General features: G+C 40.8%; 1 protein-coding gene and 1 non-coding gene across 14 annotated transcripts in view; one reads left to right on the top strand and one right to left on the bottom strand.

Annotated features, from left to right (window-relative positions):
* The window catches only part of RUFY3 (RUN and FYVE domain containing 3), a 74,759-nt gene extending 54,957 nt beyond the window's left edge, over positions 1 to 19,802 (bottom strand). For 6 of the 13 annotated variants that reach the window (XR_010380697.1, XR_004142400.2, XM_031470057.2 and 3 more), the window contains exon 1: positions 19,246 to 19,652. Coding sequence is in view for 11 of the 13 variants with exons in the window: in XM_031470057.2 (XP_031325917.2) it covers positions 19,246 to 19,609 (364 nt within the window). In the remaining 2 variants the exon portion in view is untranslated. Of the gene's footprint in view, positions 1 to 5,121; positions 6,099 to 19,245 lie in introns of those variants that run through there. The other 7 variants (XM_031470069.2, XM_031470048.2, XM_010982617.3 and 4 more) reach the window with 7 other exon arrangements.
* On the top strand, positions 12,747 to 12,819 carry TRNAV-AAC (transfer RNA valine (anticodon AAC)). The gene has a single exon. It is a non-coding gene; the product is annotated as a tRNA-Val (tRNA).
* Positions 19,803 to 20,072: the final 270 nt, after the last annotated feature.

Below are 20,072 nucleotides of genomic sequence, written 5' to 3'. Positions count from 1 at the left end.
GTGAAAATTTACTGAAAAGGAACTTTGGAAAGAGGCTGAAAATATACACTGAAAATCTTTCAGCTCTGGCGTTTGGGTCTCTGCAAATGCTGTCTCTTCCCCACCTCCCACCCCCACCATCCCTTGCCTCCAGTTTACAACTAGATTAACTCCTGCTTACCCTTTACGTCTTAGGTTCAGACATTATTTCAATTGGAAAATTTCCCTGGAACTCCCTAGAAAATATTTTTGGCTCTGTACCATTACACTGCAATGACTGCCATTTTACTTGTTGAAGTACCCTACTTCCCACTTATCAATAAGCTCAGAAAAGAACAGAGGAACGGGCCAGTTCACTGTGCTGTACCTCAGGACCTAGCATAGGGTGGAACATAAATTGTAAGTGGGATACTTAAATGTGTGTTGAATGATGGGCCGAAGGTCTGATCTTACGATAAAAACTGCATGTTTTTAAAATACTGCTTTTTTTCCTTTGGGGGTTCTAATGGACCCTAAGGATTTCTTCCCCAGGAAAAAAAATGCAGATATAAAATTTTATATATAATTTTTTGGATCATGGATCCCAGGCTTAGAAGCCCTGCACGAAACTGTAGTGAATTCATGCTATCAAGTTTCTTGGTAAACATCCATTTGGATTTCCCGCCAAAATGCCCACTGGAACATGCACTTTTTTCATTAAAACATATGCAGTTCCCAGGCAAGTTGGGGTTACACTAGTGTGCAGTGATGTGAATGAGTAAAAGGATGTTAGTAAATGTCCGTGGAATTATCTCAGCACCAGACACTTTCCACAGTCACTGAATAACAAACCATTTCATCTTCAGGGAATTTCTCCTTGCTTATTGTATCAGTAGAGTATTCCCTATTGAATGGAAAAACCTGATCCCACATCTACACCCACACAGGGCTTTGGGAAGTGTGGTCACTTTAAGTGCTATCTGGCTCTGAATTCCATGTCCAGTTCCTAAGAAACAGAATTGACTGTCTTTTAGTAACCAAGCAGTTCACATTTGTTTTACCGCAGCCTCTGACATCTTTGTTTCATCTCTTTACCCTGACTTCTGTGAATTCACTGAAGGCAAGGGCCACCCATTTTTTAGTCTCTAGAACTGGACTTTGCATCAAGGGATGCCCAATAGGCAGACTAAGCCGATTTTCCGGAAGAAGGCTAAAACTACAAAGAAGATTGTGCTGAGGCTTGAATGTGTTGAGCCCAACTGCAGATCTAAGAGAATGATGGCTATTAAGAGATGCAAACAAGCATTTTGAGCTGGGAGGAGTTAAGAAGAGAAAGGGCCAAGTGATCCAGTTCTAAGCTGCAAACTTTGTTTTATTATGAAGACAATAAAATTTTGAGATTATATTTACTTCAAAAAAAAAAAAAGGGATGCCCAATAAATATTTCTGACCAAGTGACAAACCAAAACACATTCCTTGCATGATGTGCAATATCATCACTACACTCACAGATGTTACATATAAGCTGCCCCGTTATACACTACAGTATAAATGCCAGATCCCCGAAATGAACACTAAAGCAGGAAACAACCACTGGGGAGGACTGCAGAGTCATGCGGTGACAGCACGTCTGAAGTCAGCCAGCACACAGTTCTCCACAGCAACACTGCGATCAAAGACCTGAGCAAAAGTTCTCTTCTCAGTGTGTCTCTCCCCTGTATCATTTCTTCATAGTCTGCCTCTTATTATCTGTATTTGAGAAGGATGTTTTCTAAGTCAGAAAAGTAATTCAGAGCTTACAGTTGTTTTTGTAACAAAATGGTACAGATCATCTCTCAATGTTGGATTCCTCATCTTTAAAAGAAAGTTAATAGGAAAACAAGTATTTCTTGATAACTGAGGTTTATTTTTAACTAAGTATTTTCTTGTTTATAAAGGCCCAAGGAAAGACAATGCTAAAACACGAATTTAAGCTACTAATGTTCACCTTCAGTCTGTCTGGTAAACAACTAGTTTAGACCAGTCCAGATGGTTAGACATAAAAACAAATACACACTAAAATGGCAATAGATTTAATGATGTGGCTTAAACTGTTGCAGCACAAACTACTGTCCCATGAATAATTATTTTATGAGGGGGAGGTAATTAGGCTTATTCACTGATTTCTGCTTGGAGGAGGTGCTGGGGATTGAATCCAGGACCTCTTGTGTGCTGAGTGTGTGCTCTACCACTTGAGCTATACCCTTCCCCCCTATGAATAACTACTGTACAAATAACTAACATTTATAGGGTGCTTTACATTAATTATCCCATTTAATGCTCCTAACCTCCATCTGGTGGAAACCACTCCTAACTGCCTGCTATTGCCCAGCATGGCTGGCTCACTGTGCACTGTTTGAAAAGTCATCCCCGCCAGCCTCCACCCCCTTCCACCACAGTGTCTGCCTGGTGATCATCTACTTATCTCACAAGGTCGAGCCCAGTTCAGGTGTCACTTACTGGATGAAGCCTTTCCTGAACCTTCCTTACCGTCAGAGATTTGTAGATTCGCTCTAGGTTTGTTTTTTTTAAAGTATATTATTAATATACTTAAGTATATTATTTTATTATTAATTTATATTTATTTTATATTATTATTAATTATATATTTATATTAATATATAAATAATATATTATTTATATTATTAATATACTTAAAAAAAAAAGTAGGGGGTGGAGAGAGATCACTTCCTTGACCATCAATAAGCACTGAAGTAATAAAGTGAGTTTTTACTCCCATGTATTTAAGAGTTAAGCTAGGCAGAAACTCTAGGTCCAGGCTACACTGTGGACTGCACAGTGAAGAGCAGGAACTCTGTCTTCAGAAGACAAAAGTTGGAAACCACAAGGCTTCTACTGCTGAAGCCACATAGTTAGCCTGTATTATTGTCTTAAGACACCCGCTTTCCACCCGCTCTCTTTTGCGGGGGTCAGGAGGCCCCAATGCAGGACTTGCGTGGTCAGATGTTTTTCCCTCTAGGAATCAGCTGGGAAGTATTCTGTGAATACTTCTGTGTGTCTGGGCACCAGGTGCTCCATGCTGTCAACACGGTGAGATTCTTGTTATCACTGGCCTGGAGATCACCACTTAAACGCTGATGGCGAAATTAAACTTAACAATTATCACTGGCATTAATATTAAAGCAGGCATTTCTTGGGTCCAAATGATTGTTTAGACATCCAGAGTTAGCCGGTGGGGCAAGGAATAAAAGCCCTGCACAGCACTACCTGGTGTCCTAGATCACTAAACCTACAGATGTGTTCCTGGGCCAGGACTTTCTTTGACCGCTTCTCGTTCTAATCATTTGAAATTGTTGCTTCTTTTGCCAAATAAGGCCAAATTCCAAAACTCATTGTCAGCATTTCTCTACTTTCCTCCATACCCCTCTATAATCGATTCTAAGGTATTGGGAACTTCCTATTTCTGTTTTCCTTAATCCAAGGATGTGCCACTTAAGCTTAGGCTGCAGTTCTCATACAGTTTCCCTCACAGGTTTTGCAATAAAGAATTCAATCAGCACCACTACAAAAGCCTACATGAACCAAACAACTCATTTTTGCTCACTCATAGGAATCTTGCTCAAAAAGCATATATATTCGAGTACTAAATTTGTTAAAAATTATTTTTGAGGCACTGACACACTGCCTTTTACTGCCTTTTATAAAAGGGAATATTTCATATAACATGACTTTCAAAATGAAATTTTTAAAACAAAATATGCTAATTGAGGCATTTGCTAAAATACTTCCTGGTACCACCTAAAAATGTACTCTCCTTTCCTAAAGATTTTTAAAGCTTTGGAGGCTGTTCTAAACAGTACTGGCATTGTATGGAATTCCAGCTGATGTCTTCTAATCCTTGTGCACATTCTGAAACTTAGAGCCAAAGGAAGCTGTACAAGTGACAAACCAATTGTTAAAAGATACAAACGGCCTTAAAAACTACTTAACCATTGCCCTTAAAGACACACCCTAAATGACTGCTTTGTGCGGTGTTGTTAACCCTCTCTAACATAGTCTAACTGGGAAAATAATATCCTCTTCTGTCACAAAAGGTGAAATCTGAGTCATGACAAGATTGCAATGCTAGGTCAAGGGCAAGGGATCACTATTCCTAACCCAATTGCTATGGCAATTCACCTTATGCCCTCTGTCCTGCAGATACGCCTAAACATCAGGCAGATGCTTGTAAAGAATTTATCTTCATATGTAAGCATTTGTCTTCATTATTTTAAGGGTAGGGAATAAACATTAGCTAAGAGACCATTACACAAAAATACAAAACAATTTGCTTCAAATTATGGCTCAGATTAATTCTCTTCCTTATAATGGGAGAGAAGATGAAAACCTCTTAAAATTTAGAAAAGGTTCTGGGAGAAAGTCAGAGTCAAGAGACCACAAAGGTCTCAAAGGTACTGACAGTGGAAATTTCAAAGGGTCATCATAGCTACCACAAATAACTTTTAAAAAGCAATGGCCAATAGGTTCCAGTCCACAGGTAGGGATTACCTTATCAACCATGTTTAACCTTTTGAAGGCATTATGCTTTTTTAAGTGTCCATATTCATTAAATAAGCACTGAATGTAAAACTGCTTTCTCATCTAAGCTTATAATCTACATTATTAAAAAAGATAATGCTTGACCAATTATTTTCTAGGTATCATAGCCTGATTAACATTACATCCTGATAATAGGATACCCTTCATGAGTGTTTCAACTATATCATGTACAACCCTATAATTACAGTTATGCTATTTTACCTTACTCTATTAAGGATCACTCTAATTTCTATAATATTTTAGCATCTGATCAGAATTAATAGCTTTTCCATTATCGATTAGGGTCAGATGTGATAAGTGACCTCAAATGTTCTCATTAGAGGCTTCAAGACAAAGAACTCTAAACAAGCACCAGCATCTTTTGAAAGGATACCTCATGGGGCAGGGAAAACATATTTTTCCCCAGTAAAGTACTGAAGGGGAGCTGGTGGTAGGTAAGCTTGAAAGGTTTTCAGGGTTGTTAACAGTTTAGAGTATGGGTTCTTCCTGCCTCTCCCTGACCCTCCCAGCCCAAGTAACAATGAGGATGCTGGTGAGACGCTAGTGGATGGGGTCTGACCATACCTTCATGGGTAGGCTCTGGGTCAGGTGTAAGTGAGATGTCATCCAGCTCTCGCAGGCAGAGCCATTCTCCATCCATAGACACTCGGAATTTGCAAAGGTAGATGGTCTCCATGGCAGCCTGTGTGATCTTGTCAGTGGTGGGGGTTGGCATATCGGTGGGAGGCGTCAGAGCAGACATGATGACTCAGCTGGGACCACAACACACACACAAACACACACACACACACACACCCAACAAAAATAAATAAAACCTCCTCAACAAAAATCCCAAATCCAAAGCTCTGTAACAAAGCTCTCAAGAAAAGGGATAGAGGAGGTTAAAAAAAACACACAAGGAAAAATACCTAATGATTTAAGAACCAACTGTTCAAGATAAACAATTCTATACTATCTTTTCTCATAGACAGTTCCTACCACATAGCAAAGTAAGACGATGCTTGTCTTCTTCCAGCTTCTCTCCTTTTATCTTCCCTTCCCTACCCCCTTCTTTTTCAGCTGAGCCAGAGGCTTGAAATCCTGCACAGCCGATTCCACCTTAGCTGGCTTTAAAAAACTGGCCTCTGTATGAGTAAGTGAAAAATCCTCCTTCTTTGTGCAGAAAAAGAAATACAAAAGCAAAAAAACCCCAAACCAAAAAACCAAAAAATAAGCCAATATTTTCTATTTAGCTTAAAAAAATCCTGAATCGCAGAAATCACTTGCAGGATCTGCTCAGAGGAGCCGGGATGCTGAGTTCTAATAGGATTGGTTGTGCGCAGTAAGCAGGGTGTTGACCAAAATGGCTGACTAATGAACTGAACTGAAAATTCAAGCTCATGTGACCAGCTGCTCTGAACGGATGGCGAGCAATTCCCAGGATGCTTTATAGATGCTGCTGATGCAGGGAGAGCAATTAGGCTGCTTGCTCTCATCCTGTACAACCCACTTCCAGACTGTGCTAGTCAAACTGTGATCAGACATAACACAATGCACATATCCTCATCAATTCCCCTCACTGTGGGATAAAAGAGCTAGATAAGTGGAGGACAATTCATACTGGGTAATACTCCATAGCAAAGATGGTAAAAGAGGCAGTTAGACTGATTTAACAAGCACATAATTCACCTCTTTTATCGTCATATACTTAGCTATTAAAAGTCTTTACTCTGCTAAAGATGGTGTTTTAGGGAAAAAAACTAAAGCAGATTTCCAATTTAAATATCATACTCTAAGCATTTATAATTTCCTTTTCCAAAGTACAGAGACCTAACTTTTTAGACTGGACAGAAATGTAAAAAACAACAAGAAAACTTGAAGTTAAAAAAGCAAAATCCTTCCTGATGAATGGCAATTCCCCTCTCCTTTTGATGTTGCTATATTTACTAAGTTTCTACATTAGATTAGTTCCTAATAAGAGCACAGAACTATGTAATATCTTAAAAAGTCTCCCATCCTGGAACATCCTAAGGGCACATTATATTTCCCTTAAACCAATCAACCAGCTTACCCACCCACCCACATAGCTGTATTATCCAGTGAGGCCTTTATGCCTTGGTAGCAAAAAGTTAGGTACTTGCTTTTTAAGATACATAAATAATAGAAGATAAGGGATGATAAAGGTTTTCTCTGAAAATGTTTTGGGCGATTGAAAACAAGTTGTTTCTTTCTTTTTTTTTTTCTTCTTAAGGGTCCAGTTTTGAGGAGGAACATACAATTTCAGGAAACATGTCCCAAGGTGATTTAATCTGTTCTAGGATGTCTTATCAGAGGGATACCTGAAAACTGAAATAAGACATTTCTCCTTGAGTATCATTAAAATTCCATAACTGCTTCCATTCTAATTTGAGATTGAGCTCAAAGAAAAAAATGCTAAGAACCAGATCCTGTAGGCAAATAGGCATTTTCATGCTGTTAGAGAAGGCAAACTGGTATAACATAAGAGTGCGTATATGTATATGGTGTTCATAATTAGGAATAAAATCAGCAAATTACTAAAGAAAACAAAATATTCCAGGTAGGGTCATTCATTTCTATGTAAATCTCTTCCAGTGTTATTCTACATCTGGACCCAGGGCTACTCATTCACTTATTCACTCACTTGTTCATTCATCATTCACTGAGAGTACGCCGTGTGCCAGGCGCTGGCATGCAGCAGTCGGACAAGATCACTTTTTTAAGGAAGCAAAGTTTACATATCCAAATACTGAATATAAGCCTTCATTTAACACATTCACATTTAATTACAATTCAATTCCCTTCTAGCCAGACGTATTTCCATCATATACATTAAAGTTTAAAGGAGGATAGTTTATAGTTTCACTTTAAGCCATGCAATACTTTAAAACATAGTTAAGCAGTCTTCAAAACCTTTAAATTAAACATACACTAAATAGTCCCTGGAACCACAACACCAAACATCCTTGGCTATCTGTGCATATGACATCAAGACTGCAGATCACTGATACAATCTTAACATACAGAATAGAGAATACGAATTAATCTGCGTGCTCTGGAATTGCCCATGTCCACCAATATTTGAATTTAGTCTGTCACAAACCGTGATGAACTATCTCCCCACCAAGAAAACAATAAGCATTTACTTAATCCTGAACAGGAGATCTGGACTGATTACAACATGGCAGCACAAGAACATCTAGGTTAATAAGCAGAGGAACTTGGTTAACATTCCTTCCAAAGGTCCTTCTCTCCAGGTAGAGGACACAGGCAGGGAAGCCCAAAGCAATCAGAATGTTTGCCAAGGAGAGAAAAACCTGCCTGCACTGGGAAACCTCGAGTTTCCCATACCTACCAGTCTGAGGAGGTGTTAGCAGTCATTTCAGAAAGAAGAGCTGTGGGTGGGCAGGAAAACCTGTACTTCTACTTATCTAGGTTATGCCTGTTTACAGGTAAACACTCTTGAGTGTTTAACAGTTACTCACTGTTCACAGGCAATGAATTTACTATGAAAACAAACACTATCTTTATAGAGGACTAATAAAAATAATTTTAAATATTACTTAGTACTGTTTTTACATTTGGGTCTTTACTAAGTAAACATATTAGCTTAGAATATAAAGGTAATATTAAGTCATCAGTAAGACACACAAACCTTGACCTTTTTTTTCATAATCTTGTTTTTTCTCATAAACATACTAGTTTTAAGCTGTACTGAACTATTTTCTCATTTGATTCCACTTGTGAATAACAGCATATGCTTGTAAAATCATTCTGAGGAGGGCTGGGGTACAGTCTGTGGCTCTAAAGCAGAATTAACGAGCCTATGTGAGGTTCAAATCCAAGATGATGATGTGAATACTCCTATATTCTACCTGCTTATACAGCCCAAATTTTCTGCATTATGATTGATTCAAAGCAAATAAGATACACATTTCAAAGTTAGCAGTTACATTTCTTTAAAGTGTATTTACTCAGCTACTATTTTAAGACAAAGACTGGGTTGTTACACCCAATGTCCCTGTTATACAAGGTGGAAAAATTATTACTACTTAAGGTAGCTACCATTTATTGAACTTCTATTTTCTGTTAGGTACTTTATAAATACCATATCAAATCATCACAGGAATCCTGCAAAGTAGGTACTGATACTCCCTCTTCATATACAAGGAAATCAAAGCTGAACCATGTAACTGGCCCAAGATCTCACAGTTAGCAAGCGGCAGATCTGGGATCCCCAGCTGCTTCTGTCTAGAATGCCCCAAAGTCCATGCTTTCTTCTACACTTTGCAACTTCAGCACTCCACTCCAAGGATTAAATTTTACTCAGGGAAAATTAAAAACAAAACAAAAGCAAAACCAAAGCAAGATCCTCATGAAATTTCCTAAATATGAATCTGAACAAAGATTTGAAGAAGAGAAAATTTTTAGCAGCTTTCACACTTTACACCTTAATGTTCCACAAACCATATATTCCACTTAGCCACCCTTAGACACTTAGTTCGGGTTTTTTAATCAGACATTTTCTGAGAACCTGAGAACCCAGCATGGATCTCTCCTACTTGTGCTGGCAGAGGGTGAACCAAATTCTTCCTGAACACCGTGAAGGACAATGTCACTTGCTTGCTGAACCACCACTGTGAGGACAGAGCTGAAAAACCATCCTACCGAGTTCCCTGCACATTTACTGACTCAGGTGAACACATTAAGAACACCTGATACATTCAGAAGTGTGAAAAGATAAATGAAGGGATGGAGCGATTTTCTAAAATGACTCATTGTAGAACTTCTTTAAATTGCAAACTTCAATGTATAACTTTAATTGTTTAAAAAAAAACCCCCAATATCCATGAAACTATTGTCAACTGGAGAATGGGCTAACAACCTACATTTATATGCTACTTCTTTCTTCTGATTTCCTGCCTCCCCTTTTGAGGCAATCACTTTTGAATCTTGTGTAAATCATTCTTTTAAAAATATTATTATATGTATATAATGCCTATACAATATATATTAACTTCAGGTTTTTTTAACTTTACAATAAGGCTTCCATAACCTTCTAAGCCATTGACCCAACAATGCATTTTCTAAGATTCATCCACATTGTAGTGTGTAGCCGTAGTTTATCCTTTGGGCTGCTAGTATTATAAGGTAATATTACATTTTATGTATAAGCAATTTTCCAAGCCATTTTCATGCTGGTAAGCATTTGGTTTACTTCTAATTTTTCCATTTTAAATGATGCTTTTCAGAAACAGATTTCTGGCAGGTATGCCAATTCTTCAACAGGTTTGAAGGTAACAGACCATTTCACTTATTTCTTTTATAGTTAGCTAACTCCTCCTATTAATTACCTAGTTCCTATTCTGCACACAATAGTGCTTCCTACAATCTGTCAACTTGTGCAACTAAATCAGTTTGTAAAGCTCACAAGTTGTTTCCCAAGGCTTCCTGTGTCATGATTCTACAATTTAAGAAGAAATATCTCACCCCCTCCTCCACCCCTGGCTCATCTCACTAGTTACTTTTAGCACAAAAGGGTTTCCTTGATGAATTATCATCATGATGGCATCTGGGAAAGCCCAGATGTTTCTGCTAAATTCTAAGATTATTCAATTGAATGGTCATGACTGTCACATGCCTCAGTCCTCCCTTCCACTTCCCTCCCTCCCACTTCCTTCCCTCTTGCATACAAAGATTTATTATGTCTAACTCTAATGTTGAGATTTCTACAAGTTTAGGTTTATACACTTGGCAGACTCAGTACTAGTTTGTAGATATTAACCAAGGATAATAAGTACTATAAAATGAGTGTACCTGAGAAACTGAGTCGGTTTTTTGTCAGAAACAAACACTAGCAGGACTATTACAATGCATAATCTTTTTACTTGTTAAAATTAGCCAGCCTAAGACTGGAAATAACGTCTACCTTAATAACTAAAATGGATTTAATGGCGAGGTGGCAGTAAGCAGTGATTTACAGATGAAAGCTACCAACTACTTAGTGGATGATCTTGGGAAATTCATCCTCTTGTCTAAGTATACTCAGTTACAAATGAAACTAAATAACTAGCTTCACAAAGATCACAGGTGCCAGGAGAAGAACTTTTGCCTGCTTTGCACACCATTACACACCTGCTTATAACAGTACCTACCAAATACCAGACTTTCAACGGATACTTGTTGGCATAGAGATGTAACTCTAAAGCACTCTGTATTTTTGCAGTGGTATATTTCCACCCTCCTGTTTCACTTCAACCATGAAAACCCCCAAGTTCTAGAAACCAAGTTATGCCCTAACAAGCATGTCATTCTAACACAAGCTTTATTCATTTGTACGTAACAGATTCAATCATTCAGCATGTACAAGGCATCTACTATATGGTAGCCACTATGGACGGATATGAAGAGAGAACAAAGCAATAGACAAGAAACAGTCAATTACAGGTGTTTAAGAAATTCCTAAGTCCTCGACACACAGATACATAACTATTTTCTCTATCAAACTGGTGACTTGTGAACTTCACATTCATTCATTTATTTTTAGCAAATAGGGCTTTCCTGGGTAGAACAAGGAACTAGAGGATTACTGGGGCCTAGAAAAGAGCCTCCAGTTTAGGATGTGATTCCAATTACAGGAGGCAGTTAAGGAGGTGGAGAGCAGGTGGAATGAAGTCAGAACGCCCACAGTGAATCCTAGACCCACCACTTAGAAGCTGAGTGACCTTGGCAAGCTTCTTGCTCCTGTGCCTGTTTCCTTACTGACAAAATGCAGATACTCATATTAACTATTTCAGAGTTGGATAAAGTAGTGTAAGTTACACGCTCAGCCTCGCACTGGGCACAAAGTAAGCAGTCAGTAAAGGCAGCCACTCTCATATTAGAAGTGATTCTGCCTTCAGGAATTCTGGAAGAAAAACAAAAACCCTACCATGACATGAAATGAAAGTCGGTAAGGGTGAATGTTCATGGGACTAAGGGAGAGGAAAGTAAAAAGCTGATCTGAGCAAAGGGTATGCTGGGGCATCCCTTGGGCCCCGAGGAAGGAAGAGGAGAGAGAAGTGAGAATTTTACTAAGCATTCACACCAGGTGACCAGATTTCCTAAGTTCACAGAAAAGGCAGGGGAAGCAGATAAATGTCTGTGGAGAGCCCCTAAACAGATTTTAAAGTCAGAGGAACCGTACTCTAAAAGGCAACATGCTGAAACAACTGCTTTCTACATGCCTCTTGCTGTCAGTGTGCCAGTCTCTCCTTTTCTTATGGATTATGAGGTTTCAAACTTTCCCCGCTCCGCTCCCTCTCCATGCCACTCCCTCTGACACATGCTGAGTATCGTGTCCATTTCACACAGAGCAAGTCTAGAACCAGACAGTCACTAAGATGGGCTCTGCAAAGAAGAATACTATCTTGGCCTGCAGCCCTGACAGATTTTAGGAAGGCTATGAACTTTTCAGTTATACAATCACAGGACCATATTAATATGTACGTCTCAAGTACCACTGTTTTGTAACTCAAAAGGCATTTCTTTTCACATAATTTCATACCAATTCTTTAATGCTTATGGTGCACTACTGACTTACCAAAATAAAATTTCAAGCTCATACTTGAGCCACTTTGCACTCCAGGAAGACATCATAATTAATGTTAATAAAGTTTGCATGGAAATATAACAGTTGTGATGCTCTGCAAAATTCATTAAAATGAGATTCTACTTTGATTTATGTTGGCTACAGGTTATTTATTGTGCAATGATGGAGAAGCTGCATATCTTTTAGGCAACTCTTTTAATTATTTAAGAATTTTCAAAAATATTAGCCAACAAGGAAATGTCATTATTTCATCCAGTTAATTCTGCTACACTCTCATCATCATCCACCTAGACGTTTTGCTACCTATAACTGACACTAGAAAAATACATTCTCTTAGCTTTCTGATAAAATTCTACCTCTGTAACACATAAGTTTCTGCTAAAAGTCAAACAGAAAGGGAAAGATGAAAGGCAAAGCACAATCAGGTGAATACGTTTTGAGGCCAATCCTACTCTTCTAGTCTGAAAAGCTGCTTTCTTTGCCACCTTTCCTCTGCTCTCTCTCCCATCCAGCAACTTTTTTTTACTGCCCTCTACTCAGACTGGTTTCTTTAAGGTCTTGGTGAGGAAGTATACAATGATTAAGTGCATGAGCTTTGTGGGGAGGGTGTAGCTCAGTGGTAGAGCACATGCTTAACATGCGTGAGGTCCTGGGTTCAATCCCCAGTACCTCCATTGAAAAAAAAATAATAATTAAGAAAAACAAACCTAATTACTTCCTCTACAAAAAAAAAAAAAAAATGAGCTCTGGAGTCAGACTATTCAAGAATATGAATTCATTCTCCTTCAGTTAAAAAAATAGATACAAATATTGAATCATTATGTTGTATACCTGAAACTAATATGTCAATTACATCTCAATAAAAACAAAACCACTTCTGGGGATAGAGCCAGAAATCTGTGTTAACAAGACCTCCAGGTAAGTCTGATGCATGCTAAAGTTTGAGATAAGGCTTTTTCTAACACCAAAAAAGTTGTATCCCAGTATATGATCTTCTAAATCCAAGGTTATGCTATCAGAATTTTTTATTTTATAATAGTTTAAATAAGTCATTTAGAGACTGAATCAAATACTCTGATGAAAAACATATGTTGCCCCCATCTACCTATATGAATTCTATAGGGACTACTCCTCCCCATTTTTTTTTCCAGCTTTCATTATTAAGTCAGTAGTTTTATGTATTGGCGCTCCTATCTATTGGAAATTCTAAGAAATACCTCTTATAACTATAACCCCCTCAGACTGGTAAGTACTGATACATGTGAAGTTTCTGCCTCTCCAGTTGGCACATAAAAATATTCTATAAATCGTAGCCACTAGTTACCATTACTATCTTACTAGTCACATTCTTTATTCATAATTGTTTGAGTTACAGAACTACAGGATAACTTTTGTTACCCAATGAAGAGCCTTTTAGGATCTTCTAGTATCCAGAATGAAGCTAAGATCAGAACCAAGAAAAAAAAAGAAACTCTGTCTAGAAAGAATAAACCTGTGGTTATCAAGAGGGGAGGAGCCAAAACAAAGTCAAAGATTCAAAGATTACACCTGATATTCTAAAATTATTGCTCTGTCAATTGGAAGCATCATCTGACTTTTTGATAATGCCAGGACAGAACAGTAGGTAAAACAAAAGAAAGGAGGCAGAAGGGAAGGGAGAAATGGACTGGAAAGACAAACTGGGACAGTTTAGGCAGCAGTGGTGATAAAACAAAATCCGGGAGGCAAGCAGCAGACAGCTCGTCTGGTCATGAGGAAGGAAAAGGGGGCATGACCCAGCTCCCAGTATCTTAGAGGCTCGGGATGTCCCAGTCATTTCAGCTGTGTGTGGAAAGGACCCACCTGCATTTAGACACTCTAAAGGTGCCTGGTAGTCACTAGTCTACAATTACGCACCAAAGAGGCTTACATTTCTGAGGGTTTCCCCCCTTTTTTACAGACACTTATATCTGCCACTTGACAAAACGGCATTTAATGGATCAGAAAGTGGCTCTGCGTTCTGAACACAGTTGGATAAGAGCTGGAGGCTAATAGATTTGTGAATCATAGTATTGTAAATGGAGGCACTGTTCTACATTAATTATACCAAAAAGCTGACTTTTAAAAAGTCACAAATCAATCTAAAACCTACTAGAATGAGGTAAATGCTCAAAACTTTTAGATTTTGATGGTTCGACCCTTCCCCAGCATACCTCAGTTTTGGGCAGGTGCCTCTATATTTACAAAACAGAAAAAAGTACTTTTGTCTTTTCAAAGTTTAAAAAGCATACAGCAGATGAACTGATTAATGTGTATTCAACCCTTGACCACGTATAATGTCTTCTAGACTACTATTAAACAATAAAAAAGAGAGAGACATGATAATAGAAATATCCATGAAAAGTAAACTAAAATCAATGAATAAATATATACACACACACATTGTATATATGCACACATACATACATAATATATGCATATTTTTATATTGTATGTGTGTGTATAAAACTGTGAATATAAAATTAATTTTCTCCCCTTAAATATGCATTCCTGGGTTTATATGTAAATGAGAAAGCTCCTTCCCTACATCATGGATTCTTAAAGTGCTTCTGTGAGAAAAAGTGGAATGCTTCTAGAAGCCCAATTCCCTGCACTTTTCAGGGCTCAATCAAGGCATTCACTGTTAGGTAGACTCAACTTTGAAGTGGGTAGTCATAGTAATGCTGCCAGTCCTTCCCAAGGCTTTTTTTGTTTGTTTGTTTTTGTTTTTCTATTCCTTTCCTAGCCCTCCTCCCATCTCTAAACAGCACATACAAATACAGAAAGCTGCTTCTTTGTGAGTTGGATTTTTTTTTTGTACACTGCTGTAATTGAGAGAGAAAAGACAAGGGCAGAGATATGGGCTATCTACATGGCATTGCCTTAAACATAAATGTGTGCTGTAGTTCTGGGAGTTCGAAGAGGAAAAGAACTGTCAACAGAAGCTGATAACCATGCAAATGGCAGGGGTGCCTGTTCACTCCAACACCAAGAAGAAGCCATCTCTTGTCCATCCCATCCACCCACAAGACAACTTCTAAAGTTAGGATGAAAAAGGAAGGCATTTAAAGTGTTACCGAGCAAGAGCTGGTGTGCCCTAGGCACAGAAAGCCTAACTCTGATAGCAGGTGTTTGCAACAAAGTAAGGGTTTTTCTGCAGGGTTCTAAGCAAGTAGAATGGGCAGTTCATGCTCAAAAGACCTGAACTCTTGTATGGCTTTCAGGTATGGGTTTCTAAAGACAGTGCGAGGGGAGAGGTTCGTAGGATGTGATCAGCTTGTGGATCGTCTTCTGATTGGTTGGTTGGTGGTGAGGTAACAGTGACATTTCAGGAATTTCAACCTTGTGGTTCCAACCAGTCTGGGGTCTACATGCTTGTGGTCAGCGCATAGTTGCCATCCTCCACCTGGATGAGGGTCTTAGTTTCCATAGAAAAACTCAAAGATATGCATCAGATTGTTATCTACATCCCTTCAGGAGGAACCAGGAGTCTGTGACTCTACTGTCCTAATCGTTAACTGCTGGAGTCTGCTCTTTGGAACTCAGGTAAGGCCTACGAGACTGAAGCCTTTTCTTTTTTCCTCACAAACAAGAAACAGGGGTCATGGAGGGGCTTTTGTACCTGGGAAGGCCCCACAGGTCCTGTTTGGTTTCAGTTCCCCACTTTGGTATGGGACAAGGAAGGGAATAAAGTTTGGATAGAGGGGTTAGTCATAACCTTGGAAGAGAAACATGGGTTTAGGGGGACTCAATTTCAAAAGTACTGGACCATGGCATGCAAGTAGCTGGTGAGAAACTGGAATGGAAGGTGATACACCAAGGAGGAAAAGGCCCCATGAAATATGAACATATACATCTCTGCGAATGCACGGAAAGTTCTAGGAGAAAACTCACCAAACTCAAAAGTGGTATTCTCTGATAATAAACTCTGCTGGGGAGGGGTGGGGGAGGGGAGAGTTTGGAGGCCCACGAAGAGGAAAGTTCACTTTGTGCTCAATGTACCTTTTCTACTATAAAACATCTAACCAATGACCAACAGATCCTTGTGTTACTTGTAATTTTTATAAATCAATTTTTAAAAAGGCATGGTAAAATTTATGAGATTTAAAAGCTAGAAGCATAAAAATTAAGCAGATTATCAGCACTAAAAGACTCAGAAAGTGACATAATCTAGTCAGAAACCTTTCATATTGCATTTAAGTATGCTGAATATTTTACGAACATTAGATCCTGAAAGATTTTACACTGAAACCTTACATGTCATGAACTCTGAAAATTTAGGGTACCTCTTGTGCACACGTTTTTGCTATTATTCATCAGAGTCATTTAAAACAAAGCTTCTGAACTCAAATGTAAAGGCTAATTTTTAAAATCTCTGAGTGCGGTCAAGATTTCTAAAACAAAAAGATAACACTGCCTTAATATACAGTCTGTCAAAATTATTATCTGTTATATACTTTGGGCAAATATATTAGCGAGAGTTAAAAATTGGGTGTTGAGGAGGCAAATATTCTTTGGGTATGGAGGCTGCATCAAGCAGTGCTCTGGTAATTTAAATAAGTAGTGCTCTGGTAATTGAAATAAGACTTTTTAAAACGGTTTGGTCTTAGGTTGTTCAAGTGAGTCGTCGGGAGACCCTGAGTTCTGATATTCAGGTCCATCACAGAAAGCAATATTGCACTGACTGTGTAGAGCATTGACAGGAAGTATTTTTATTAATATCCAGAGTATTCCTTTTTTCTTTCTTTTTTTAAGGGTTCTTTCTTTTTTCTTTTTAATTTAATTTAATTTAATTTAATTTTTTTTTTGGTGTTGGGGAGGTAGTTAGGTTTACTTATTTATTTTTAGAGGAGGTACTGGAGATTGAACCCAGGACCTTGTGTGTGCCAAGCATGTGCTCTACCTCTTGAGCTATACCTTCCCTCCTCAGAGTATTCCTTTTTTCAAGTATGTATATTCCGAAGTACATTAAAAATAACTGGTACAAACAAAAATAGTACAAAACAAGAACTACTTTAAGTCAAGTATCAGTGATCTTTTACTAATATGAAATGTCCCCAGTGACTGGTCTTTAAAAACAGTGGAAGTGGGACACATACACTTTCCCAGTAATTTTTCTGAGCACTTTCACACCAGTAAGCCTTTAATTTCAGAAATTAAAGGCCAGTATGGGACTATTCAAACTTTATGTGCTAACAAATCATGCCACATATCTGCTACGATTGCAAAGTAGAGATCAAGGGATCACAATTACGAAACTCTAGCTTTAAGTCTTCCATTGATGATCTCCATCATGCTAAGGCCCAAATTTTCTGACAACATTAAAAAAATAAATAAATAAAGCCAATCCTTAATAAGAAGGACTCAAAGTGAAGTTCAGATAATTCCCACAACTGATACTGGCTAAAACTTGAAAAATTCTTCTGCATCACACCTTGTACCACAACTGTGACAGAGTTATAAACAATTGAGAGGAAGGTCTTCTTCATTCTACAGTGACTGGTTGATAAGCAAATTACTCAAAAATAGAAAATTTTAGGAAGGAAAAGAGATGCTGTACTTAAAGAACAAAGTACAAAGCAGATTCCTTACAAAATGAAGTAGTGTTGAGACTATTACCTTTACTCTCTCTGCTTATAAAAAGACTAATTTCTGACATGATCAGATACTCGTATCTAGAGATTAGTGGATTACTCTAACACACAAACTATGATTTTACTAAGACTCTTAGTCGGTGGTCAATGTTGGCTCCCATTCTAGGTAAGTAATAAAAAGAAGTCAACAAAGGACTCCCTCCAGCTGAATCCAATGGACCCTAACCTAGGGAGGACCATCCAATCAAGTTTTTGGTCGTCTGGCTTTCACTTAAACAGCATGGGCTCGGTAGGCAAAGAATCTGGGTCAACTTCATTCCTTCTATTACATTGTTATTTAGGACAAATCACTTAATCACATTGATCCTCAACTTCCTCATCTGAAAAAGTGGCATAATTGGCTCACAGAGATGTGAGGATTAACTATGATAATCACAGGGCATGCACACAGGAAATAGTCAACTAATGCTAATCTTTTCCCAAGGGATAGATCAGACGCAGAAAAGAAAAAGTCCGGGTTTCTTGGCAGTGCAGACCAGTTAAAAGATTTGCTTGGGTACTAAAAAAGAAATCTCTAGCTCTATCTCAGAGACTGAGAGAGACAGAGACAGAATGATTTCCTCTTCACCTTACGCAAGTTTCTCCCCCTTTTCAGAACTCATACAGCAAAGTATTCGGCATTTTTATCACGCCTTACATCTTCAGTCACATCTTCATATTCTAAGACCTTGTCTTTCTTAACCAGACTTAACAAGAGTCTTACACATATTGCCTGCTCTAGGGCCCGCTCGCTATCAATAGACATTTGCTGACTGATATAGCACAAAGTGGGGTCCGCTGCATTCAGATGGCTCTGGTGACAGTGGCTTTAAAAGGTGAAGGCCTCTTCCTGTCAAACGATAACATCCCGGTAAGTGCCCTCCCAAAGCCACACTTTCCCTTCTCGTCATCTCGCGCACTATTCCTGATTTCTTCCCATTCTGGGGGACGGATCTGTAATATTTACGGGTGCGGAGTGAACGCTCGTAAAAAATTTAGTGGTCCAACTAGGGCCACGCGGGCGGCGGCGCGGCAGCAGCCACACCTACTCGGCGGCCGCGGCGCTCTGAGCCCGCAGAAGGCGGCGCCGCCCCCTCCTCGACTCCTCCGGGGAAGCCTCCCAGCAGAGACCCAGGGCTGGGACCCGGCGAGCACGTGGGAGGCTAGCGAGATCCAGCGCCTGGGCAGGGAGGGGAGGCTGGGCAGGAGCCTGCGGCCTCGGGAGACTCGGAGGTAAATAATCCGGCACCCAGACAGCGGCCGCCCCCCTGCGTGCCCCCGGACGGGAGCGTACCAAGAAGCCACCCCCAACGCCCCTACCTCCTAGCCGGCCCGGCGTCCGGCTCGGCTCCGGGGACCCAGCAGGAGGCGGAGCTCCGGGCCAGCCCTTCCCAGCCGAGGCCCCCCTTCCCCTCCCCGCTGGCGTTCCCCTTCCCGGCCGCCACTCACGGTGTTTGCCGCCACCGCCACCGGCACCGCCGCCGCCGCTCGGGTAGCTCAGGAGCAGGAAGGGCAGCGGGGAGCCCGGCGACGGCGGGGTCCTCCAGGAGCGCTGTTGCTGCTGCGGCGGCGGGCGCGCTACGAAGCCGGCGCCTCCATCGCCCGGGTAGAGCAGGAAGAAGGGGGCGGCCACCGGCGAGCCCGGCTCCGATTGCCCCGCGGGGGAGGCCAGCGGCGGCCCCGCCTCGTCCTCTCGGTCCGCGCCCTGGGTTGGAGTGCGGCGCGGCTCCTCCAGTCGCTGCTTCCCGCCCCTCCCCGGCTCCTCGCTGCAACTTTCCGCGCCGGCGGTGGGCGGCAGCGAGGTCTCAGCCATGCTCGCTCCTTCCTTCGCCGCCGCCTCGGACTCGCGCTCAGGCCTGGGCGGAGGGAGCAGAGGGTCACGGCGGGGAGCCGCCGCCCCGTCCCGTCCGCGCCGCCACCTTTCTCCTTGGCTGCGGGCCGGTCTGGGCTCCGTCGCTCCGTCTACAGCCCGCCCCGCCGGGTCCGAGCCAGCTGGAAGGACGGCCCCGCCCGACGGCGCGGTCTCCCTACCGGCCGTCTCCTCCCGCCGGCCCCTCCCGCCCCGGCCCGCAGCCTGCGGCGCGGCTCCCCTAGGGGGCGACCTCCTCCTCTTTCCACTTCCCACCTTCCGCCTCGCTCCGGCATCGCTGAGCTCCCTGCCCACCCGGGAAAGGAGACGGCGCCCAGGGCCTCGTCCTTCCCGTCCCTGGCCCGGCCCGACCCTCCCGAGCGGTCAGGTGTGTTTGCCACCCACTCCGCCCCCCCGTGCTTGAACG

This window comes from Camelus dromedarius, chromosome 1, assembly GCF_036321535.1.
Source record: "Camelus dromedarius isolate mCamDro1 chromosome 1, mCamDro1.pat, whole genome shotgun sequence".
NCBI classification, from domain to species: Eukaryota; Metazoa; Chordata; class Mammalia; order Artiodactyla; family Camelidae; genus Camelus; species Camelus dromedarius.
This window is presented reverse-complemented; position numbering and strand designations above follow the sequence as displayed.